The sequence below is a fragment of the Rhamphochromis longiceps genome, linkage group LG1, assembly GCF_057381845.1.
Source record: "Rhamphochromis longiceps isolate RC_006_pf linkage group LG1, R_longiceps_female_GT1.1, whole genome shotgun sequence".
Classification (NCBI taxonomy): Eukaryota; Metazoa; Chordata; class Actinopteri; order Cichliformes; family Cichlidae; genus Rhamphochromis; species Rhamphochromis longiceps.
This window is the reverse complement of record NC_140557.1, coordinates 2,532,026-2,552,173: the sequence shown is the minus strand read 5'-3', so window position 1 is coordinate 2,552,173 and position 20,148 is coordinate 2,532,026. Positions and strand designations below refer to the sequence as shown.

Genomic DNA, 20,148 nt, shown 5'->3' with positions numbered 1-20,148 from the left:
TTAAAATGGAGCACTGTAACAAAAAATAATTTCCCCCAGGGATCAATAAAGTATTCTGATTCTGATTCTGATTCTGATATCACTGATGTAATTTATGCATTTATTATTTGAAGCTATATTAATTCAAATTTCATGGAGTACGCTCGTCTTTTCAGATGTCTTTTTATTTATTTATTTATTGTTCAAATAAATCCACTAAAGTTTTAGAAATGATTTTAGCAATTTAGTTATTGGCTAAAGTAAGTCTTAAACCACGCCCACATGGCGTTTCGTCATACGTCTCAACGCGAACTGCGACACATGTTCTCGCGGGACTTGGCTGAAGTATAAACTCCTCCGCAGCCGCCGGTCTTCCTTTCTCTTTCTCCCCTTTAGAGGTGAAGGTGCAACAGTTATCGGTCGTCCCGAAGCCGGGTTCATCCGACACCCTCACCAACCAAGCTGAACTGAGCTCAACCTCCACAGCAGCAAAATGCCGCCCAAATTCGACCCCAACGAGATTAAAATTGGTATGTTTTGAATGTAATAAAAGCAGACGCTTTTTCACAGCCGGGATGGAGTCGCTCTCTGCCGTCTGCCTCCGCCTGCCTGGCGGCCTGCACACGGCGCTCACAAAATGGTAAAGATGGGACACGAAACGCGACGAAGAAACTCAGTTTAGGCTTTTGTTGATGTTTGTAGAATTAATGATGCCAATTGAGTAAAATATGTCAGGTCGGAGGCAGGTGTAGAGGGTAGTGTAGTGGGTAACGTGCTGACCCACGTGCAGCTAATGCTAACGTAGCATCTAATGCTAACGTAGCAACTAATGCTAACGTTAGCCACAGTTAATTACCTTACAAATCGCTGAAGTACATTTATGAGGAAACCGTTAGTCTTCTAAAGGGTGTTAATGCAATATGGAGACCATGTTTGGACAGCTTTTAGCGATGAATAATGACGTAGTTATAACAATTGTTATGATGCTAATTTTGGGATTGCGTCAAACACTTGACGCAATGCTGCGGTTAAATCCTTTTGTACGTGAGAGCATGTACTGCTATTACAGCATTAGTGCAAACTCAATAGAGTTAGCATGTAAACTTGTAGTCTTTTAAGCCTTAAAACTACATTTCTCCAGTGGAAAGTGTAGTTTGATCAACGTGGCACAATATGGAGCTAATTTTTTTCCTAATGTGCCCCCACCCCAAGGGCTTCAGTGGGGTAAAAAGCATCCTAAAACATGTCAAAGATAGAACTGCTGAATTGACACTTATGGTTGGAGGTTACTTATGATGGGACTCTTACAGGTCCAGCTGCTGTTTATTCCTTTCAAATTCCTGATCTGCAAAAACTAAGTTGGCTAAAGCAGGTGAAGGTTTGGAAAGTAGTGTAATTTGTTGACATGTTGTGTAATTCAAAATATTGTTATATCTAGGCTTTTTATGTTGAGTGTTGGTTATGTTTGCCAGCGACATGTGGGCGAAGGAAAATGGAGGGAGTGTGAGGGTCAGCTGTTGGTACAGATGGTTCAGCTCCTGTTAATACTCATTAGATGAGAATTTTGGGGAAGCATCAGGTGTTGTCTGATCACTTAACCTCTAGGAGAACAGCTGTTTCACAGCTTCAGATGCAGCCATCTGGCTCAGGACTTGGGTTGAGGTCATCGCTTACAGTTGGGCTGTGAATGCAGGAGTGCATTTTGGCCCGTGGGTTCCTGTCTTACCCTTTATGACGGCCAAATGTGATCCATCACTACTGCGTTACCTACAACCAGGAAGCTTTAGTGTCGTGCAGATATCTGACTAATAAATGCACATCAGTTGCTACTGTAAAGGTTTCAGCCCACCTGAAATGAGATGTTTGAAGTACGAGCGCAGCTGCTGTGAGTTTAGTCAGCACAGAACTGCAGGAATTCACCAGTTTGGTCACTACCATGTCATGTTTGAGATTTCTGTGATGCAGAGAAGAACAATCAGTCACTTCATAAGTGTTTGGCATTTATTGGCCAAAAAAAACCACGTAAAGTTGGTATTTACAGTGGTGACCTTTTTTCTTTCAGTTCACTGGCGTTCATTTGGCTCAGAAGCTGATATTCATATCAGCTTCTGAGCCAAATCCTGGTTTCAGAGCTCTGTCTGTGCCTCGTTGTTTTAAAATGAGCACTTTTAGGGCTTCTGCTCATTTACTGTTGTTTTAAAGACTGGCAATGCTGAAAGACCAACTTCTTCCGAGATCCAAGACCATTTTCTGTCATGGATTCAAAAGGATCACAGAGTGGCTCCAAAATGATTAAACTAACATTTCCGGACAGGCAGAATTCCACAAACTGAGATCGGCTTCATTTGATCAGCGCGGGTGGTTTCTTAACATGTAGCTTCAGAAATGACAGTTTTCTGTCTGTGTGCAAAGGCTTTAATGCAGTCTGTCATTTCTTTCAGTGTACATGAGGTGCACAGGAGGAGAAGTCGGCGCCACCTCAGCCCTGGCCCCCAAAATTGGACCTCTGGGTCTGGTGAGTATCAGAAAATGTGTGATTTGGATCAAAGCAGCCTCCCGCCACTATGCCCGTCTGTCCCAGTGACTGAGTATAATCCAGAGGAGGCTCAGATTGACCCAGCTTTAGGAAACAGGGCGGCCCAAAACCGATGGACCGCTCTGTGCCGAAAAGTCTGGAACACAAACTGAGACTCTGTTCCTGTTCTCAGCATGTTTGATCGTTTCAGTTTGGTTTTTATTGGTTTCAGCGTGACTGTGACAGCACTTAAGTGTTTGTTTTGCTGGTCAAATACATCTGTCAGTGACAGGGAAATCACGGCTTTAAAGATGTGTGCACAACTGTCAATATTTGCAGTCGCCTCCCACAACAGACTGTTTTAAGACAGGAAGTCCCCTCTGTCGTACCTGAGTGACTTACAGAGCGCCTCTCTCTCTCTCCTCACTCCAGTCTCCCAAGAAAGTGGGTGACGACATCGCCAAGGCCACCGGTGACTGGAAGGGCCTGAGGATCACTGTGAAGCTGACCATCCAGAACAGGCAGGCAGCGGTGAGTTAACCAGCGCCACCTGCAGACACACAGGCCTCGTGTGTGTGTGTCTGTGGTGATTGGTGTGTGTCTGTGGGTTTAAAGTTTCAGTGGATGCCGTTTGTGTTGAACAGATCGAGGTGGTTCCCTCTGCGTCGGCTCTGATCATCAAAGCCCTGAAGGAGCCTCCTCGTGACAGGAAGAAGGTCAAGAACAGTGAGTGTCTCTGAACGCACGGACCGAACGCGCTCGGCTTGCTCAGGTGCTTTTTGCTCACCATAAACTCTTTTAATCTTCCAGTTAAGCACAGCGGCAGCGTGACCTTCGATGAGATCGTGGGCATCGCTCGCGTCATGAGGCCTCGCTCCATCGCCCGGGAGCTCTCCGGTAAGACCTCACAGGGAAACCTGGGTTTTTCAGGGCTGTTGATTGGCTCCTCTCCCTGACCGTCTGCTCAGCCTCCCGCCACTATGCCCGTCTGTCCCAGTGACTGAGTATAATCCAGTGGAGGCTCAGATTGACCCGGCTTTAGGAAACAGGGCGGCCCAAAAACCGATGGACCGCTCTGTGCCGAAAAGTCTGGAACACAAACTAAAGTAAATCAAAGATGGCCGACTCTTGGCGCCGTCCAGGCTCAATGTTAAAAACCCATCTCTGGGAAATGAGCCTCAAGTGTTGTTTCTAAACCTGCTGCCTGATGTTAAATATCTGTTAGTCTTTCATGTGTTTCTATTCTGGCTCATGATCATTTTTATTCCTCATTAGGAACCATCAAGGAGATCCTGGGAACCGCTCAGTCTGTGGGATGCACCATCGATGGCCGCCATCCCCATGATGTCATCGATGACATCAACAGCGGCAAAGTTGAGTGCCCATCTGAGTGAACAGGACACTGTTCCAAAAAAATAAAGGTTTTAAAAAAAACAAAAGGACTTGGACCATTTTTCCTTCTCCCAGTTTAAATAAAAGATGTCGACAGCGTTTCAGCATCTCTGATGGAACGTCGAGTTTTCAGCACCTTGGAGCCAAAATCGAGATGAATATTTGTTTAAATTTTAGTATTTATCCTTTATTGATCGAGTGACGTTAACACTGAGTTTTTCTGTATCCGAAATACAAAAAGCTTGGAAAGCGAAGCTCGTAATTCCGGGCTTCCTGCCAGTGCCGGTGGTCTCGCAAGCGTTGGTGGCAGAGAAACACTCGGCAGAGGACGGACTTCACGAACAAACTGCTTTAAACTGCTGTCAATGTCTGTCTGGATAAGTGAGGCTGTCCGCTGAGCGTCTGTGGCTCAGTTTGAACATCGAAGTACTTTTAATGAAGAAAAAAAACCCTGCATGTTACAGATTTACAGCAGCTCAGCAGACTCCGCCTGTTTGTGCGCATCAGATTAAAATGCAAATTGTTGGATCAGCTGACTGTTGTCATGTGGTGCTTCAGAGTCTGTCCAGTATCAGATGTGGTGACTCCACATGAACATTAGCTTTAAACTGGTGTAAATGTGCCAAATCAAACATGCTGCGCTGCTGTGGGCAGGTGAGCCCCTGACCTCCACAGCTGTCAGATACCACAGCGTGAGTATCTGTGATCAGAGTGGAAGTACTTGTGTCTTTAAGCTTTAACGATGAATAAATACCTCTGAGGTTGGGAAGAAAATGTCCTGCAGTGATGCAGGCGTTGAAACTGCTTGTGAAGGCTCCTACAAAGGCCTCGGTCTCATTTCTAGTGTAAATGACAAATCTGAACAGCGCAAACACCCAAAAAAGGATTTGAGTATTTGGCGCCCCCGTGTGGTGTCATCGGTTTAAAATCAAGTATGGAGCATTTCAAAATAAGAAATCAACACCAGGGTAGTTAAAAAAAAAAAAAAAAAAAAAAAAAAAAAATCAGTTGGCTAATGCAACAAACCTAGGAAAAGTAAAAACAAACTTCATACAATAACTTCTGTATCAGTGAACTGTAGAAAAGTTGCTGGAGTTAAAATGTTAAAGTTACGTCTTCCATATAAAGTTTCTGGGGGTGACAAATAAGTCTAGTGGAAAACACAATTTCTGTCTTTATACATATTTTTTCTTTCCTGTAGGGTTTGTGTACACGTGCTGTGCAGAAGTGGAGGAAGTCGATGTGAAGGTTCCTTTTCTCCCTGATTATTTTTTCCCCTGTGACAACGTTTTGGAAACATTTATGTAATTCACACTGATCATTTGTCCTTCAATTTAAAACAAACACAAATTTCTCAGTTTGGAAATCTGATATTTTCTGTTTTTTCAATAAACATCTGTTAGGTAAATGATGATAACCTGAGCTCAGCGCACATTTATATTCAAAAGGAGAAACACTTTCAAACCTTGGAAACTTTAACTAATAGAATTAGTTTCTGGTCAGCCTGTAACCTAGTTTTACACTAAAGTCTGGGCCTCTCTCATATAAACCAATAATAATCAGCATATAAGCATTTAAGATTATATATTTATTACCTAACAAAACGCTTGGATGGCAACAGGAGCAAAAACTGCATCACCAACCTCTCATAGGGCGCGTTGGAGCCGTGCTGTTAGTTCTGGATGGACGTGCACGTAACTGCTGAAGCCCTGCTGCTCAGCGTTTGTCAGTTTTCACCTGCAGAGGCTGCTGCTTGATCCAGATCCGCTGATCGATGAGAGAACCTTGAGCCATGTAGGCATAATTGATCTGATCATCTCTGTGGGTTTACCGGCTATTAAAACACAAACTCGGCTGACCTCAGCTCACGCCACAGTCACGACGCTGCGTCGGTTTAGCGCCGTGATGGCAGACGCTTACATCAGTGAGTGAAGCCCAGCTCCAGCCGAGTCTGTGTGCTGCTCTCCTGTTGGGAAGGCTTCATTATAAAGACTGCAGTCCAATTACGCTGAGCCCGAGGCAGCGGCCTGTGCTGCAGGCCGGCTCAAATGAAGATAAATTGGTTGTAAAAGATTTAACCAAACACAGTGAAGACAGAACAGCAGGAAAGTACAAGTCAGTCTAGACTCGGCTCTGCAGTCCCAGCCGCTGTGACAGCGCCGAGAGCTTCCAGGCTGCCTAATAACTGTGACGCGTCTGTGCGGAAGGATGGTCTGTTTTTGCTGCTGTCACAAATATATCAAAACACAGTGAATGCAACACTTTAAGAGTCAAAACACGGCAATTATCCACTCTGTTCCTGCAAACACACACTCAGGGAGATATTATATGGGACACGGTGCAGGTTTTAAAGGAGCAAACACAAACTTTAATTTACACACAGTATCTTTCAAAGACTGTATAAAGAGGTGGGCGTGGCCATGTCAGCCAATGGTTTGGGAAGTAACCTGATGACCAGATCCACAGTTAAGGTAACCTGTTCTGCTTCCTATTAACCAGAGTAGAGACGCTGGCCTCAGGTCAGCAAATGAAGAGTGGATGGAGATAAAATAAGATAAAAGCACAAATGATGACGTCATCAGGAGCCTGCGCGCTTCATGCCCCAAATAATAATGGAAGATGCCATAAAGTCCCTAAAACTCACTGGAAAAAACATCTAAAACAGGAAGCATACCTGTTTATCGAGCAGCTTAGAAGTCGCTGCCTGAACCATGTGAGTGTTTATGTGAGGGCGGGCACTTTAGAGAAAGTCCTGGCAGGCGATTGGATGAACCATCAGCTTGTATCACGGTTCTTTGAAGGAGACGTGAAAAGAAGAAGAGATTTGCTCCGTTTGTTCTGCATCCAGCTTCGTGCCTGAACTGTACTCACAAATCACACGTCAGCTTTGAGATTATGGTCACTTTCCTTTGATACGCGGTAGAGGAGAGCACCAGATCCATCCTCCTAACCCTGAAGCTTCAGGATCTGGAAGGGAAGCCTTGAATGAGCTGCTTTAAAACGCATTTCTTTTTTATGGCCAGCAGGGGGCTACTCCTGTTACTTTGCTCCGTGGACTCAGCAAACTTGTTTCAGATGAGTTTATCGTTTCAATCGTGTGTTTCAAGCCTTTTTTTTTTAGCTGAACGTGAAGCTTATTTAGTAAATTATGGGGGTGGGGCAGGTATGCTTATCAGTCTTGTCAGTCACAGGATGTTGGCCAGTGAGTGTGAAAAGCACAGAGTCTGTGAATCGCTGCCGTTCTGATTCAGCACTTCATTCATTTCAAAATGATTTTTAATCTCAGTAAAAATTTTCCTGGTTGCAAAGGTGGAACAGTAAATTCATTAGTAGCTCTCACCGACTGCGTTTGTTGACAGCGTCCGGGTCAGCTCTGTTTGGGCGGCGAGCTTCACCTGAGAGCTTTACCTGTTCCTGCCTTTTGAGCCAGTGTTTGCAAAGTGCTGACTCTTCTTCTGCCCAAGCAACAGAAAAAAAATCTTATTCACATTTCCTCAGAGGTGAGAAGTACAAATACTTCATTACTTCAGCAGAATATCCAGGTACCTGTACTTTACTTGACTGTGCTTACTTTGCTAAAAAAATAAATAAATCTGTACTTTCTACTCTTTTCTCATTCATGTGGAATGCAGGCAGCAGCAAACAGAGCCATCTGTGCTTCTACAGAAGTGAAGAATATGATGCGTGCTTTTCCATCACTGCACCACCGAGGGGCAGCAGAGAGCTTCTGGTGGCTCACACTCAGCCCTGTGCCTGTTTCTTACATGCACATACATCCCATGTAAACATTCTCTACACAAGCACGTCACTTTAAATGAATCTTATAAAAAATTTGCATTTAATAGCAAAGTTAAAAAACACTGAGCTGTCAAGAGCTGGATAAGAGCTGGAAGGATGGGTTGAAATCCACTCTGACTGAAATGTAACTGAATATTTATTTAACCTTCCTGCCTTCTTGGGACCTTTTTGTGCCACTGCTATGTGTTAAATGGCTGCCATTTCCACTGTGTTCAGTGGAATATAACCAAACTTGCCACAGGATAGTTTTTACCTGTCAATGTTAATATTCCAGTGTGAATTCCTTAAATCAGCCTAAAATGGCTGAGCAGCAGAAATCCCCACACCCATCACCCTGGGGACCATTTTCTGCCCATTGACTTCCATTATAAACGCTATTTTTCAACCCCAAATTATCATCATATGATTTTATTTTTTCTTCTTTTCTTGGATGTCAATGAAGACTTAGGGCCTTGAAGTTTTAATTTTTAAATTGCAAAAAAAATGCAAAAAAAATAATGGCAGGTCAAAATGTATGTTGGTGCCAATCTTTGGTCCATCTAAAGGCCTACTTATAATGACAATCACATATTACTTCAACTGGTTTTTTGTGGAAATATTTAGTTTCGTTTTTTGGTTTTTGGGGCTTATAACACAGGGCGCTCATGTAATAACACTGGGATTTGAAGGGTTAAAACAACGAAAATATAATTAAAACTTTACATGAATATTTCAGGGAGAAGTAGTTTTACAAGGTTGGCTAATTTAAAGTGGAATAAAATATGGATATATGGTCTTTTTATGGCGTGGCTGAGAATGGTCCCTAGGGTGATGGGTGTGAGTTTTTTAAAGGATGGCAGGAGGGTTAAGAGAAGTCAGCATAAAAAGCTCGTTATGCAGACAGAAGATCCCGACATATTCAAACAGACTGCATTTACTGCAGCCGCCTCGCCGTGGAGACATGAAAGAGAGCCGAGGGAGTCGGAGGCGAGCGTGGATGAACTCGCCGTGAACTCTCTCATCTTTCCACCGCCTTCTGAGCGAACGACAGAACTCAGGGAGGAGGAGGAGGTCTGAGGTGCCCACGTTTGATCTCTTTACATTGTGGCTCATTGATTCATCTCCACCGCAGAAAACATGTGGCTGTGTTTCTTATTTTGTGATCTAACAGGTGGAACATAAAAGATCAACATAAGACGCTGCTGAGATAAAGTGCGTCAGTCTCACGGGCGCGTTACAATTCAATTTTATTTATACAGCCAAATCACAACAACAGTCGCCTCAAGGTGCTTTATATTGTAAGGTCGACCCTACAATAACACATACAGAGAAAAACCCAACAATCATATGACCCTATGAGCAGCACTTTGGCGACAGTGGGAAGGAAAAACTCCCTTTTAACAGGAAGAAACCTCCGGCAGAACCAGGCTCAGGGAGGGGCGGGGCCATCCGCTGTGATTGGTTGGGGTGAGAGAAGGAAGACAGTGAGAACCTGTATAATCACACACTCATATCACAGATGAAGAGCTCAGCAGTGTCATTTCCGCTTCTTTTTCCTTCTGCTTCATATGTTTCACACATCAGATAATAGTTGATTAAATTGCGTGAAGACAGTCTTTTAAAAACAATCTCAGCTCTCATTAATGACTCTTAACGATGATGTATTAAAATAATTATCTTGTCTTCAGAGCTGTCCACTCGCACATTTAGGAAGCAGCAATGCACTGAGTCATGTTCTCTTTGTAATGGTGTGATCATCAGATCATCAGAAATTCACCTAAATGATCTGCAGTCGTGCTTGAATAATCAGGCCCAATCGTATCTCAATGACCCCAGTAGAGCACTTCACTCTCACGCTGCAGTTTGGATTGCTTCATATTTCCTTCTTAAAGCTCAGCTGATCTCCTCTATGGTTGGTCTGATTGTCTTTTTCTTCCCCTAAAATGGAGAGAATGTTGTCTCCGGGAGTTTAGCTGATTTGATTTAGAGCGGCAAGGTATGGCGGGTGTGTTCCGGTTAAAGAACACGGAGGCAGCTTCCAAGTTTAGGAGATTTATTCAGCTGTGGTCTGTAGTAACGATACATAAAGCAACTATCAGTACAGCACACATAAAACATTCAACATGCCCAGACATTATTCTAGCACAGAGATAGCACAAGGAACTGTATTCAACACTCACATCTATAACAACTTCAATAATTACACAAGATTTATAATTAGCATTAACTAGCTTAGTAGCTTACATAGCGTCTTAGCGCATTAGCATAAGATAACATTAGCATAGTCACGAGGGAACAAATACACACAATAGCATCTGACATACGGAACATCATGTAAACAGAACCCACCTTCCGGCATTCACACACAGCAATAAACCAAAACCCACGAAATGCTGATGAGAGGACACAAGGAGTAATGCTGGCTATCAGCAGCTACAAGGCAGACTAGCAGCACACGGCACAGAGTGGTGCATTCAAGGAGCGTCAGCATAGATATGGTGAGTTCAATGACGTAGGACATATCAATTTCCGCAGCGCAAACACTATCTATAAACAAACCACTACACTTCAACCAAGCAAATAATGTGTAAACAGTGGGCTTTCTAACACAGCCGCCCCCGACTGTCTGCACAGACAGTCGAATCCAAGGTAGAAAGCCACTCAGGTACGTGGATCCTTATCATCTTCAAGCATAGGGAGTGAGACCAAGCGGGCTACCGGTCGAATATACGTTCGATCTTCGACCTTAACGGCAGCAGTCCGGATGCGTCCATCAGCTCCAGGGTAAGTAGTCGCTACCTTACCAACAGGCCATAAAGCTCTTGGGAGCTGAGGATCAACTATGAGCACCACTTGGTCCGGTTTGAGGCACTCCGAATCCTTCTGCCACTTCTGTCTCTCTTGCAAGTTAGGCAGGTAGTGACGGATGAATCGGGACCAGAAATGGTCGACAAGAACTTGACTATGTCTCCATCTCCGACTCCCAATAAGGTTACTGGGATCGTAAACCACTTGAGGGAGTGATGCATCATAGCGTCCCATCAGCAGGATGTTAGGTGTGATGGGGTCTGGATCTGCTATGTCTGATGAGACGTAGCCGAGAGGCTTAGCATTTACGATGCCTTCCACTTCCACAAAGACCGTACGAAGCACAGTTTCAGGGACCGTCTGCTCCTTGAGTACGACCTTAAGAGCGGTTTTTACGGACCTGACCTCTCTCTCCCAGGCACCACCGAAGTGAGGAGCACTGGGAGGGTTGAAACGGAAAGCAATCTGCTGCTCTGCCAAACGCTCCCTCAACTGAGGCGCCATGGTCTCAAAGGCCTCATGGAGCTCTCGGGCTCCACCGACAAAATTTTTCCCATTGTCACACAGGAGCTCAAAGGGTTTGCCTCTTCTGGCAATAAAGCGCCTTAACGACAAGAGAAAGGAGTCAGTGTCAAGGCTCTCGAGGAGGTCTAGATGCACACAGCGGGTCGTCATGCATTTGAAGACTATGCCCCAACGCTTCTCTGTTCGACGTCCAATTTTCACGGTAAAGGGTCCAAAACAATCGACTCCAGTCGAGTAAAAGGGTGGTTTATACAGACGCAGACGAGCTGGTGGCAGATCTGCCATCTTTGGGATGGATGGATTGGCACGCCAAGCCTGACACTGCCTGCAGTCCCTCTGATACCGTCTGACTGCTTCCCTCCCCCGGAGGATCCAGAACCGGCGACGTAGTTCAGCCAACACTCTTTCTGGTCCAGGATGAAGGAGGGTCTCATCAAAATCTTGGATGATGAGCTTAGTCAGAGGATGTTTTGGGTCCAGTATGATCGGGTGGATCGTGTCTAGCTCCAGCTGCTCAACTCTTCGTAACCTTCCACCAACTCTGATGAGTTCCGTATCCTTATCATATTCGGGTGATAAGGAGTTCAAACGGCTGTTGGTTGGCAATGGTCTGCCAGACCTGAGTGCATTGGCCTCATCTGGGAATGACTCTGACTGGGCCTTCATCAGGAGGAGTTTCTCAGCTTTGATGTAATCATCTGCTTCACTGTGCGAGCTTGAATTTGGGTCAGCCGCCCCATGTAGGGACCGCGCTGTTGTCTTCATGAGATCCTTCCAGGTAGAGAACATGCTGATTTCAGGAAGTTGAGGGCAGGAGTTAACCCTAACCTGTCCACAGAAATATGATTTCTTCAGCTCACCATCCTCTGGCTCTGGATATACTGGTGGGCTGGTCGGCCAATGTTCCTCGGATTGACGTAAAAACTCAGGGCCTTGGTGCCACCGGTGTGGTCGTGACAGCTCCTTTAAGGTCTTGCCCCGGGTAATGTCATCGGCAGGGTTATTCGCGCTATCCACATATCTCCAGGTACTCCCATCTGTAAGACTCTGGATCTCTGCCACCCGCGTGCCCACAAAAACTTTATAGCTGCAAGATTCTGACTTGATCCAGTGGAGGACGGTAGTAGAGTCCGACCAGAGAACAACCTTCCGAATGGGCAGCGTGAGCTCAGCTTGAAGGAGACCAGCTGGTTGTGCACCAGTGAGAGCGGCACTTAGCTCCAACCGTGGCATGGACAACTGTTTCTTTGGGGCCACTCGGGATCTAGCCATTACAAAGGCAACATAGACTTCCTTCTGAGCAGTTTCTGTCCGTAGGTAAGCGACAGACCCATACGCTCTCTCGGAAGCGTCGCAAAAGATGTGGAGATCTCTGCTCGAGGCAGATGAATCAGCAGACGCTGGTGCATAACATCTGGGGATTTCCATTTGGATAAGATCAGGAATCTCCTTTTCCCAGGCAAGCCATCTGTCACGAAGGCTAGGTGGCTGGATCGGGTCGTCCCAGCCGAGCTGGTCCTTCCAAAGATCCTGTACCAGAATCTTGGCCCGTGTGGTGAACGGTACTATATAACCTAGCGGATCATACTGACACGCAAGTTTTTTGTAGACGTTCCTCAGTATGGGTTCAGTTCTCTCCCCCAGTCAATGTCTGTATTTGAAGGAGTCACGAAGGCAATCCCATGTCAATCCCAGAGTTGGCTCCCAAAGGTCCGTGCTAGACTGAGAGAGCCATAGGTCACTGCTCTCAGATCTGACATTGGATGGAAGATGTTCAATGACAGCAGGGATGTTGCTGGCCCATTGACGTATCTCAAAGCCCCCGGTGTGGAGCAGCTGGCGCAGACTGTCGACTAGGGCCTTAGCCTCCTCTTGGGAGTGGGTGCTGCGGAGACAGTTATCCACGCAGAACGACTGCTCTACACAATCGACGAGGTCATGATTGGACCTACAAGTGTCCCGGACGTGCTGCTGCAGTGCATAGATGGTGCAGCAAGGACTGCATGTAGTGCCAAATGGTAGCACTTGCCATTCATAGATCTTCGGCTCTTCATTCCTCTTCATGTCCCGCCAGAGGAAGCGCAGCACTGGTTTGTCTGCTGGCAACAGGCGTATCTGGTGGAACATACCTTTGATGTCGCCACTCACAGCAACTGGATACTGTCGAAACCGAAGAAGAACTCCTAGCAAAGATGGACCTAGGGCAGGTCCAGGGAGGAGAATAGAGTTGAGGGACTTCCCTTCGTACTGGAAAGAGCAGTTAAAGACGATCCTGTCCTTGTTATTGTGTCGCACCATGTGGTGAGGTATGAACCAGGATTCTGCAGTGGTTCTAGCTATCTCATGTGGCACCACAGCTACATAGCCCAACTTCTCTAGTTTCTGAATCTCCTGACAATACACTTCGGCACGTTGTGGGTCTTTGACAAGTCTCCTCTCTGTACTGCGCAGACTTGGCAAGACTGCTTCCATAGGAGCTTGAAGCGTGGCGGAGTTGGCGCGACGAAGCAGTGGTGTGGCATACCTCTGTGTCCCATCGACAGTGACCCTGATAGTGGATGTCTGGAGTAGGTTCAGAGCTTGCTGATCTTGCTTTGATCGGGTTACCTGCTTCTCACTCACATAAGGGAGCGTATCAATCTGCCAGAGACGCTCAACATTCCTGAAAAGCTCACTGGTTGGCACAACAGTTGTTGTGAACAGGCACTGCTGCTCAGTTGCAGGAGTCTGGTCGATACTGATGGGACCTTGGAGCGACCAACCAAGCTTGGTATGGACAGCGATGGGTCCCCCTGTTGGGCCCAGATGAACTGGTTGTGTAGGGGCCAGGAGATGAGGCATGTCAGAGCCGATAAGCAGCAGAGGTTGAACATGGTCTACCAAAGGCAGAGGTAAGTCACGCAGGTGTTTATAGCGGCGTTGGAGAATCCTCACCGGATAGGAATGTTCTGAGAGACCAAGGGCATCGGCGGTGAATGCCTTTTGTATATGATACTTCTCCCCAGGTTTGTAGGGGGAAGACACTTGGAAGGAGACTGAGGCGCCACGAAGCTGCACTACCTCTTGGTGGACAGTCCGCAGGGTAAGCGTCTCGGGCTCTGGGGTGAGTTTTAAGCGTCGAACAGCTTGTGGTAAAATGATGCTTCGTTCTGAGCCATCATCAAGTATTGCATGAGTCTCCAGTGTTTGGTCCCTGTTGTACAGCAAGACCTTTACAACCTTCAGCATCACCTTGGGGGAACGGTTCGGCCTATCCAAGTACACTGTTGTAGTCGGAGCAGTCATCATGAGCACACTCTTCTGGATCTGCTGGACAGCATCATGCAGTACAGTCAGGTGTTGTTCTCTGCAGGTATTACAAGGTCGTTTGAGGGTGCAAACCTCCGGCTGGTGAGTTCTTCCACATTTCCAGCACCGCTGTTCATCAGTTAACCACCTCACCATCTGGTCGGTGGTCAGTTTCTTAAACTCTACACAAGCGTTCAGGAAATGCTCCTTATTCTCGCAGTGCGGACAGTATGGTTTTGGTCTGGATGAGGTCTTTGGTCGGAAAGAACTCCCTTCTGCGCTGGGGGTTTCCTGGGAAGTCAGGAAGAAGGCTGTAGATTTCTCCTTTGGTTTATTGGGAAGACGCTGGTCTTTCTTTGTCAGCTTATAAGCTTCAGGACTATAGAGTGAAGCAGCTCTACCTGCGATGCGCTTCGCTTGGGATTTCATCTGCAGCCAGGAACTCAGATCAGGCAGGGTATAGGTTTGGTCAGTACCTGTCCGAAGAATGCCTTGGTTCAGGCAATGCTCTACAAACCCATCGTGATAACTGGGTGGCATCTTACTCAGTAGTCGGTCGACATGAGACCCACATCTTAGCTCAAAGCCGTTCTGGCCCTCCAGTGTCCTAAGCGTCCCTACTAGAGATTGGATAGACAAGGCAAATGCATCAAAGGCTTCTGCGTCGCCGAATTTGATAGCTGGAGCATTCAGAATTATGCCCAATTCGCTTTGGACGAGCTGACGGGGTTGCCCATACTTGTCCTGCAGGGCATGCATGGCTGTGGTGTACGGCGTTGGGTCGTGCATGTATGCCTTAGCTAGCTGGATTGCACTAGGTAGCCGTAGGTGCCCAAGCAGCACTTGATATTTATACTGCTCATTCAGGTGTGGATGACTGTTCAACAGGTTGTCAAGGGCCATTTTCAATAAGGCAAAGTCACTTTCACGGCCACTCTCAAAGGAGGGAATCATAGGTTTGGGAATGCCATGACCTGTGGCGAGGAAAGGGTAGGCATTAGCTGTCGGTAGTTGATGTAGCTCGGACTTAGTCCGGGTGGGAGTGCAAGATAACTCTGCTTTGGCAGGGTTAGTGCAGGCTGCACGAGCGTACTGCGATGGCTGAACTGAGAATAGAGTAGATGCCTGGTAAGAGATATCAGGTGCAAAGGTAGTAGACCGAGGTCCAGCTGGAACAGTTGGGTGCAGCACTTGGGGCATGCATTGAGAATGCAATGGATGCGAGGCCATGGTTACTGGAGGTGGAGCTACCACAGGCGCTGGAGGCTGAGCCACAGTAAGTGTTGAGGGTGGAGCGATTAGCGGTACAGGAGGATGACCCACGGGACCGACTGAAGGTAGAGCTGCATGGGTGCTCGAATTACTATTCTCCGATGGGCATGATGAGACTCTGGAACCACTGGGTTCTTGTGCCTTCTCTTTAAGGAGAGAAGTAACCATCTTGGCTATCTCCAACTCATTTACCCTCTTCTTTAGCTGTTGTCGCCTCTCCAGCTGTCTGCTCAATGACTCTTGGGTTCTAATGGCTTCTTCCTGTAGCTGCTGGGCCTCTCTGGCTTGAGCTTGAAGTCGTTGACACTCATATTCGACTTGTTGATCCTCTTCTAGGTGCTGTTGGAATTCCTCAAGTTCCATCTGCTTCACTCGCTCTTCGAGCTGGGCTGTTTCCAGGTCTGATAATGCGTGGGAAGGGAATCTGCCTATCGACGAGCGTGATGCTCTTGTGGATCTGGAGCTGGAGCTCCTCTGGGATGAGCGTGTTTTACCACTATGTGAACACTGAGAAGCAGTAGCAGGTTGCCTGGTTTGAGTTTGTCCCTCAAGAGGGAGTGTTGAAACCTCATAATCGGTCAGGTAAGTAGGTGGCCGTCGCTCTCTCTGCGAAACACGTGGGGGTGCTGAGTCAGCCTGGACATCTGTCTGTTCCATACCTTAATCAGTACTCTAATCCGGCTCGAAGGACCATAAAATGGAGAGAATGTTGTCTCCGGGAGTTTAGCTGATTTGATTTAGAGCGGCAAGGTATGGCGGGTGTGTTCTGGTTAAAGAACACGGAGGCAGCTTCCAAGTTTAGGAGATTTATTCAGCTGTGGTCTGTAGTAACGATACATAAAGCAACTATCAGTACAGCACACATAAAACATTCAACATGCCCAGACATTATTCTAGCACAGAGATAGCACAAGGAACTGTATTCAACACTCACATCTATAACAACTTCAATAATTACACAAGATTTATAATTAGCATTAACTAGCTTAGTAGCTTACATAGCGTCTTAGCGCATTAGCATAAGATAACATTAGCATAGTCACGAGGGAACAAATACACACAATAGCATCTGACATACGGAACATCATGTAAACAGAACCCACCTTCCGGCATTCACACACAGCAATAAACCAAAACCCACGAAATGCTGATGAGAGGACACAAGGAGCAATGCTGGCTATCAGCAGCTACAAGGCAGACTAGCAGCACACGGCACAGAGTGGTGCATTCAAGGAGCGTCAGCATAGATATGGTGAGTTCAATGACGTAGGACATATCAATTTCCGCAGCGCAAACACTATCTATAAACAAACCACTACACTTCAACCAAGCAAATAATGTGTAAACAGTGGGCTTTCTAACATCCCCACTGTCGACAAGTGCTGTTCAACAGGGAATCGATGGCTTGATATCAGGTCTTGACCTTAGTAGTAAAAGATCTGAGAAGATCTGATTATGATTTGGCTCTGAATGAATAAAACTGAACTAAGCTTGGCATGGACAGAGTTTTAAAGTGCTTGAGGGAAATCAGCTTTTAGCTTTCCTATTCGTGAAAAAGAATAACAGTGCTTTGCATTTATTATGAGCTCTTATTTGCTTTTTTTAAAACATAAAAAATACAAATGTTGATAATATAATGTGACTTGAAATTCCTCACCAGTTAAAAAGGCAAAGCTGTTAAAAGCACCTCTGTTTTGTTCCAGGTACATGTAAAGTATCTGTATCTAAACTTCTAAAGAAAGCCGTGGTAAATATTTGGGAGCCTCTGTAAACCTAGCTAACTCGCTACGTGCTTGTCTTCCTGCCACCTAACAGACAGTCAAACATATGGAGGAAGGAAGGCTTACCCCGTCTCTGTGTTTCTGTCTGTCATGCAGTCTGATCACAGAGCAGAAGGAGAGCGGCAGCCAACTGTAATGTGGATTAAGGTCCTGAAAGAGTGTGTGCCACTCGCCAAGGCCCCGCTGTTCCAGTATGACGAGCTTAAAGTCAAAGCCCTGCAGCCAAACTATATCTGTTTGAGCAGAAGGTTCATCCTTTCAAACCTCCCATCTTCCTAAATTAGGGTGATGAGTGAGGTGCCGGCTCAGCGATTAATGCCACCTAATCTCATTAAACACTTTAAAGCCAACAGTGAATATTATCAATTCCCACCACATTTGTGTTTCTTTTTCTTTTCCGTGTATGTAGCAGGATCTGATGAAAGGGAAGGGAAGCGTTTGTTTTCAGCTCACCCACAGAAACACAATCCTCTTGCAGCACTGTTGATATCTTTTTTCCCCAAATAGCCAGAAAAGTCAGCTCATAATGCGTCGCATTATTCTGCAGCTCAGAATCCCCAAATATACACTCTGCTTTATTCTGCAAAACACTCGATGCAGTTTTGTGATTGCAGTATCGGCAGATCGCTATAAGTCTTCTGCTGCTGGTGTGACTGTTACACCAGCGTTTGCTGTAACAGACACATCAAGCGCCTTGTTGTGTCAAGGTTCCTGCGCACTTTTGCGTCATTCTTCAGGACCAATAAAAAGAAGCCAAGACCTGCAATTCCTCTGACGGCCAGCAGAGGCAGCAGTGAGTCAGTCCCCACAAAATAAACATGTTTACAGACTGATATCCAAACTCATTGGCCTGTGTAGATAATTACCTGCTTCATAGCCCCTGTACAGGGGGAAGATAGCTCACGTGGTTTTTATAATTAACCTGGATTAAAATTTGGATTATTAGTGGGTGTGGCCTCTGTGACTGACAGGTGACTGACAGGTGAAGCCCTGAGCTGGACCTCTGCACCGTGTTTGTGCTGTTGGAGCTTTTTGGAGCATTTTTAATGACATCATGTGACCAATAATATGGCTGCCGTGGGTTCACTGTACTAACAGGCTGTCCAAGAAGGCGGAGCTCCAGTTCTGGTGCTTTTTTTTTTTTTTGTCTGTCCCGTTTGGCTCTTTTGCCATCAGAATTATTGTCTAAAGGCAAAGTTCTGGTTCTGGTGCTTTACCTGGATCTTTGTTACAGAGTAGCTGCTTATAAAACTATTACACGGTAAAATAAAACATCTTTCCTTTTTTCCTAACACACTGCTGCTAAATCTAATATCTTCATGGCTGCTGACGTTGGACGATAACGATTTCTTTCTGGAGTGTTCTTGTGTGTTTTCAGACACATGCAGCACTCGAGTGACCCCCCCAGCAGTGACCCCGCCCCCTCCTGCCCTCATGTGCATTCTGCTTCTCCTTCAAAGCTCTTAAAGCCCGTCCATCCTCCCTCTCCTCCTGATCCTCTCCGCTCTTAGTCAGACACTTGACCCTGTTACCCACATCAGGATAATCATGCACATCAGTCATCAGTCTCTGTTATTCTTCACTCCCTCCCGCCGCCCCCCCCCCCCCCCCCCCGCCCCACCTGATGACGATGAGTCTTCAACACACAAACATAAAAAGGCATAAAGAATCCCATGTGTTTGAATGGGACTCCCCGGTGATTTTACTAATTTGAACCATTTGCTGATAGTCTCTGATTGTTGTGTGTGTGTGTGTGTGTGTGTGTGTGTGTGTGTGTGTGTGTGTGTGTGTGTGTGTGTGTGTGTGTGTGTGTGTGTGTGTCAAATCAAATCAAATCAAATCACTTTTTATTGTCACATCACATGTGCAGGCACACTGGCACAGCACATGCGAGTGAAATTCTTGTGTGCGAGCCCCACAAGCAACAGAGATGTGCAAACACAACAACACAAACGAGCAAAATACAAGAATGGCCAACCTGAAACTAATAAATATATGTACAAATATATGTGTGTGTGTGTGTGTGTGTGTGTGTGTGTGTGTGTGTGTGTGTGTGTGTGTGTGTGTGTGTGTGTGTGTGTGTGTGTGTGTGTGTTATCTAGCAGTGTACAATTAGTTTATAACAGCTGCCAAAGAAAAGTTGGGCAGCACATTGCTCATCATGCATCCTGTGATTCTGGCCAAAATTAGAAGCGGCTGTCGAGTATATTCCTGCATATTCAGGAAAAATTAATTAGCAGATGCTGGACGAACGAACAGCAACTTTAACCAAAGTCATAAATCTGCACGGTGAAATAATGATCCTGATACAGCATTAATTAAAGGAAGAATTCATCAGTTTTATGCATAAACGATTTACCAGTCTGGGTCTGTAATTCCACAGCCTGTTTCTGCAGGGGAACTGTGCCTGATCTAAAGTCGTTTTGATTTCAGCCATTCTTTGCAGTATTTACTGACCACAATTTATGTTTGTGTGTCAGCTACTCAACAAGGGACAGCTTCAGGTCTCAGAAAAACCTTTAAAGATGCTGACTGAAAAGAGAAGTGAAGAAAAAAGGCGTGGCGCTCATAAACTCCTGGATGGAAATCAGTGGAAGAAGGCCGTAATGCCAGAGATGGCGATCATCCCGATCTTTTTGTACAGATTCACAGCAGTTTGAGCTGCGGCGGGTATATCCGTTCATCATCGCACAAAACGTTCTTACCGGATCTGTAACTTGAAGCAGCATCACGCTTGTTCAGGGCTGTGTTGGGAGCAATATTTTGATATATTTATGCACAGCTGGGACGGGCTCCAGCTCCCCCCGTGAC

At 45.9% G+C, this 20,148-nt stretch overlaps 1 protein-coding gene and 2 non-coding genes across 4 annotated transcripts; all 3 read left to right on the top strand.

Annotated features, from left to right (window-relative positions):
- Window positions 1-350: 350 nt before the first annotated feature.
- Window positions 351-3,933, top strand: rpl12 (ribosomal protein L12). Of its 2 annotated transcripts, none has more exons than XM_085400830.1 (6): window positions 351-509; window positions 2,421-2,494; window positions 2,927-3,025; window positions 3,139-3,220; window positions 3,305-3,391; window positions 3,770-3,933. In XM_085400830.1, exons 1-6 carry the CDS (start codon window positions 473-475, stop codon window positions 3,886-3,888), a joined length of 498 nt encoding a protein of 165 aa, XP_085256956.1. In that variant the 5' UTR covers window positions 351-472; the 3' UTR covers window positions 3,889-3,933. The 2 variants fall into 2 exon arrangements, with proteins under 2 accessions (XP_085256956.1, XP_085257011.1); XM_085400885.1 differs by having other exon boundaries at window positions 470-619.
- LOC146678072 (small nucleolar RNA SNORA65) lies at window positions 2,535-2,662 on the top strand. Its single transcript, XR_014912674.1, has one exon. It is a non-coding gene; the product is annotated as a small nucleolar RNA SNORA65 (small nucleolar RNA).
- Window positions 3,466-3,594, top strand: LOC146678071 (small nucleolar RNA SNORA65). The gene has a single exon (XR_014912675.1). It is a non-coding gene; the product is annotated as a small nucleolar RNA SNORA65 (small nucleolar RNA).
- Window positions 3,934-20,148: the final 16,215 nt, after the last annotated feature.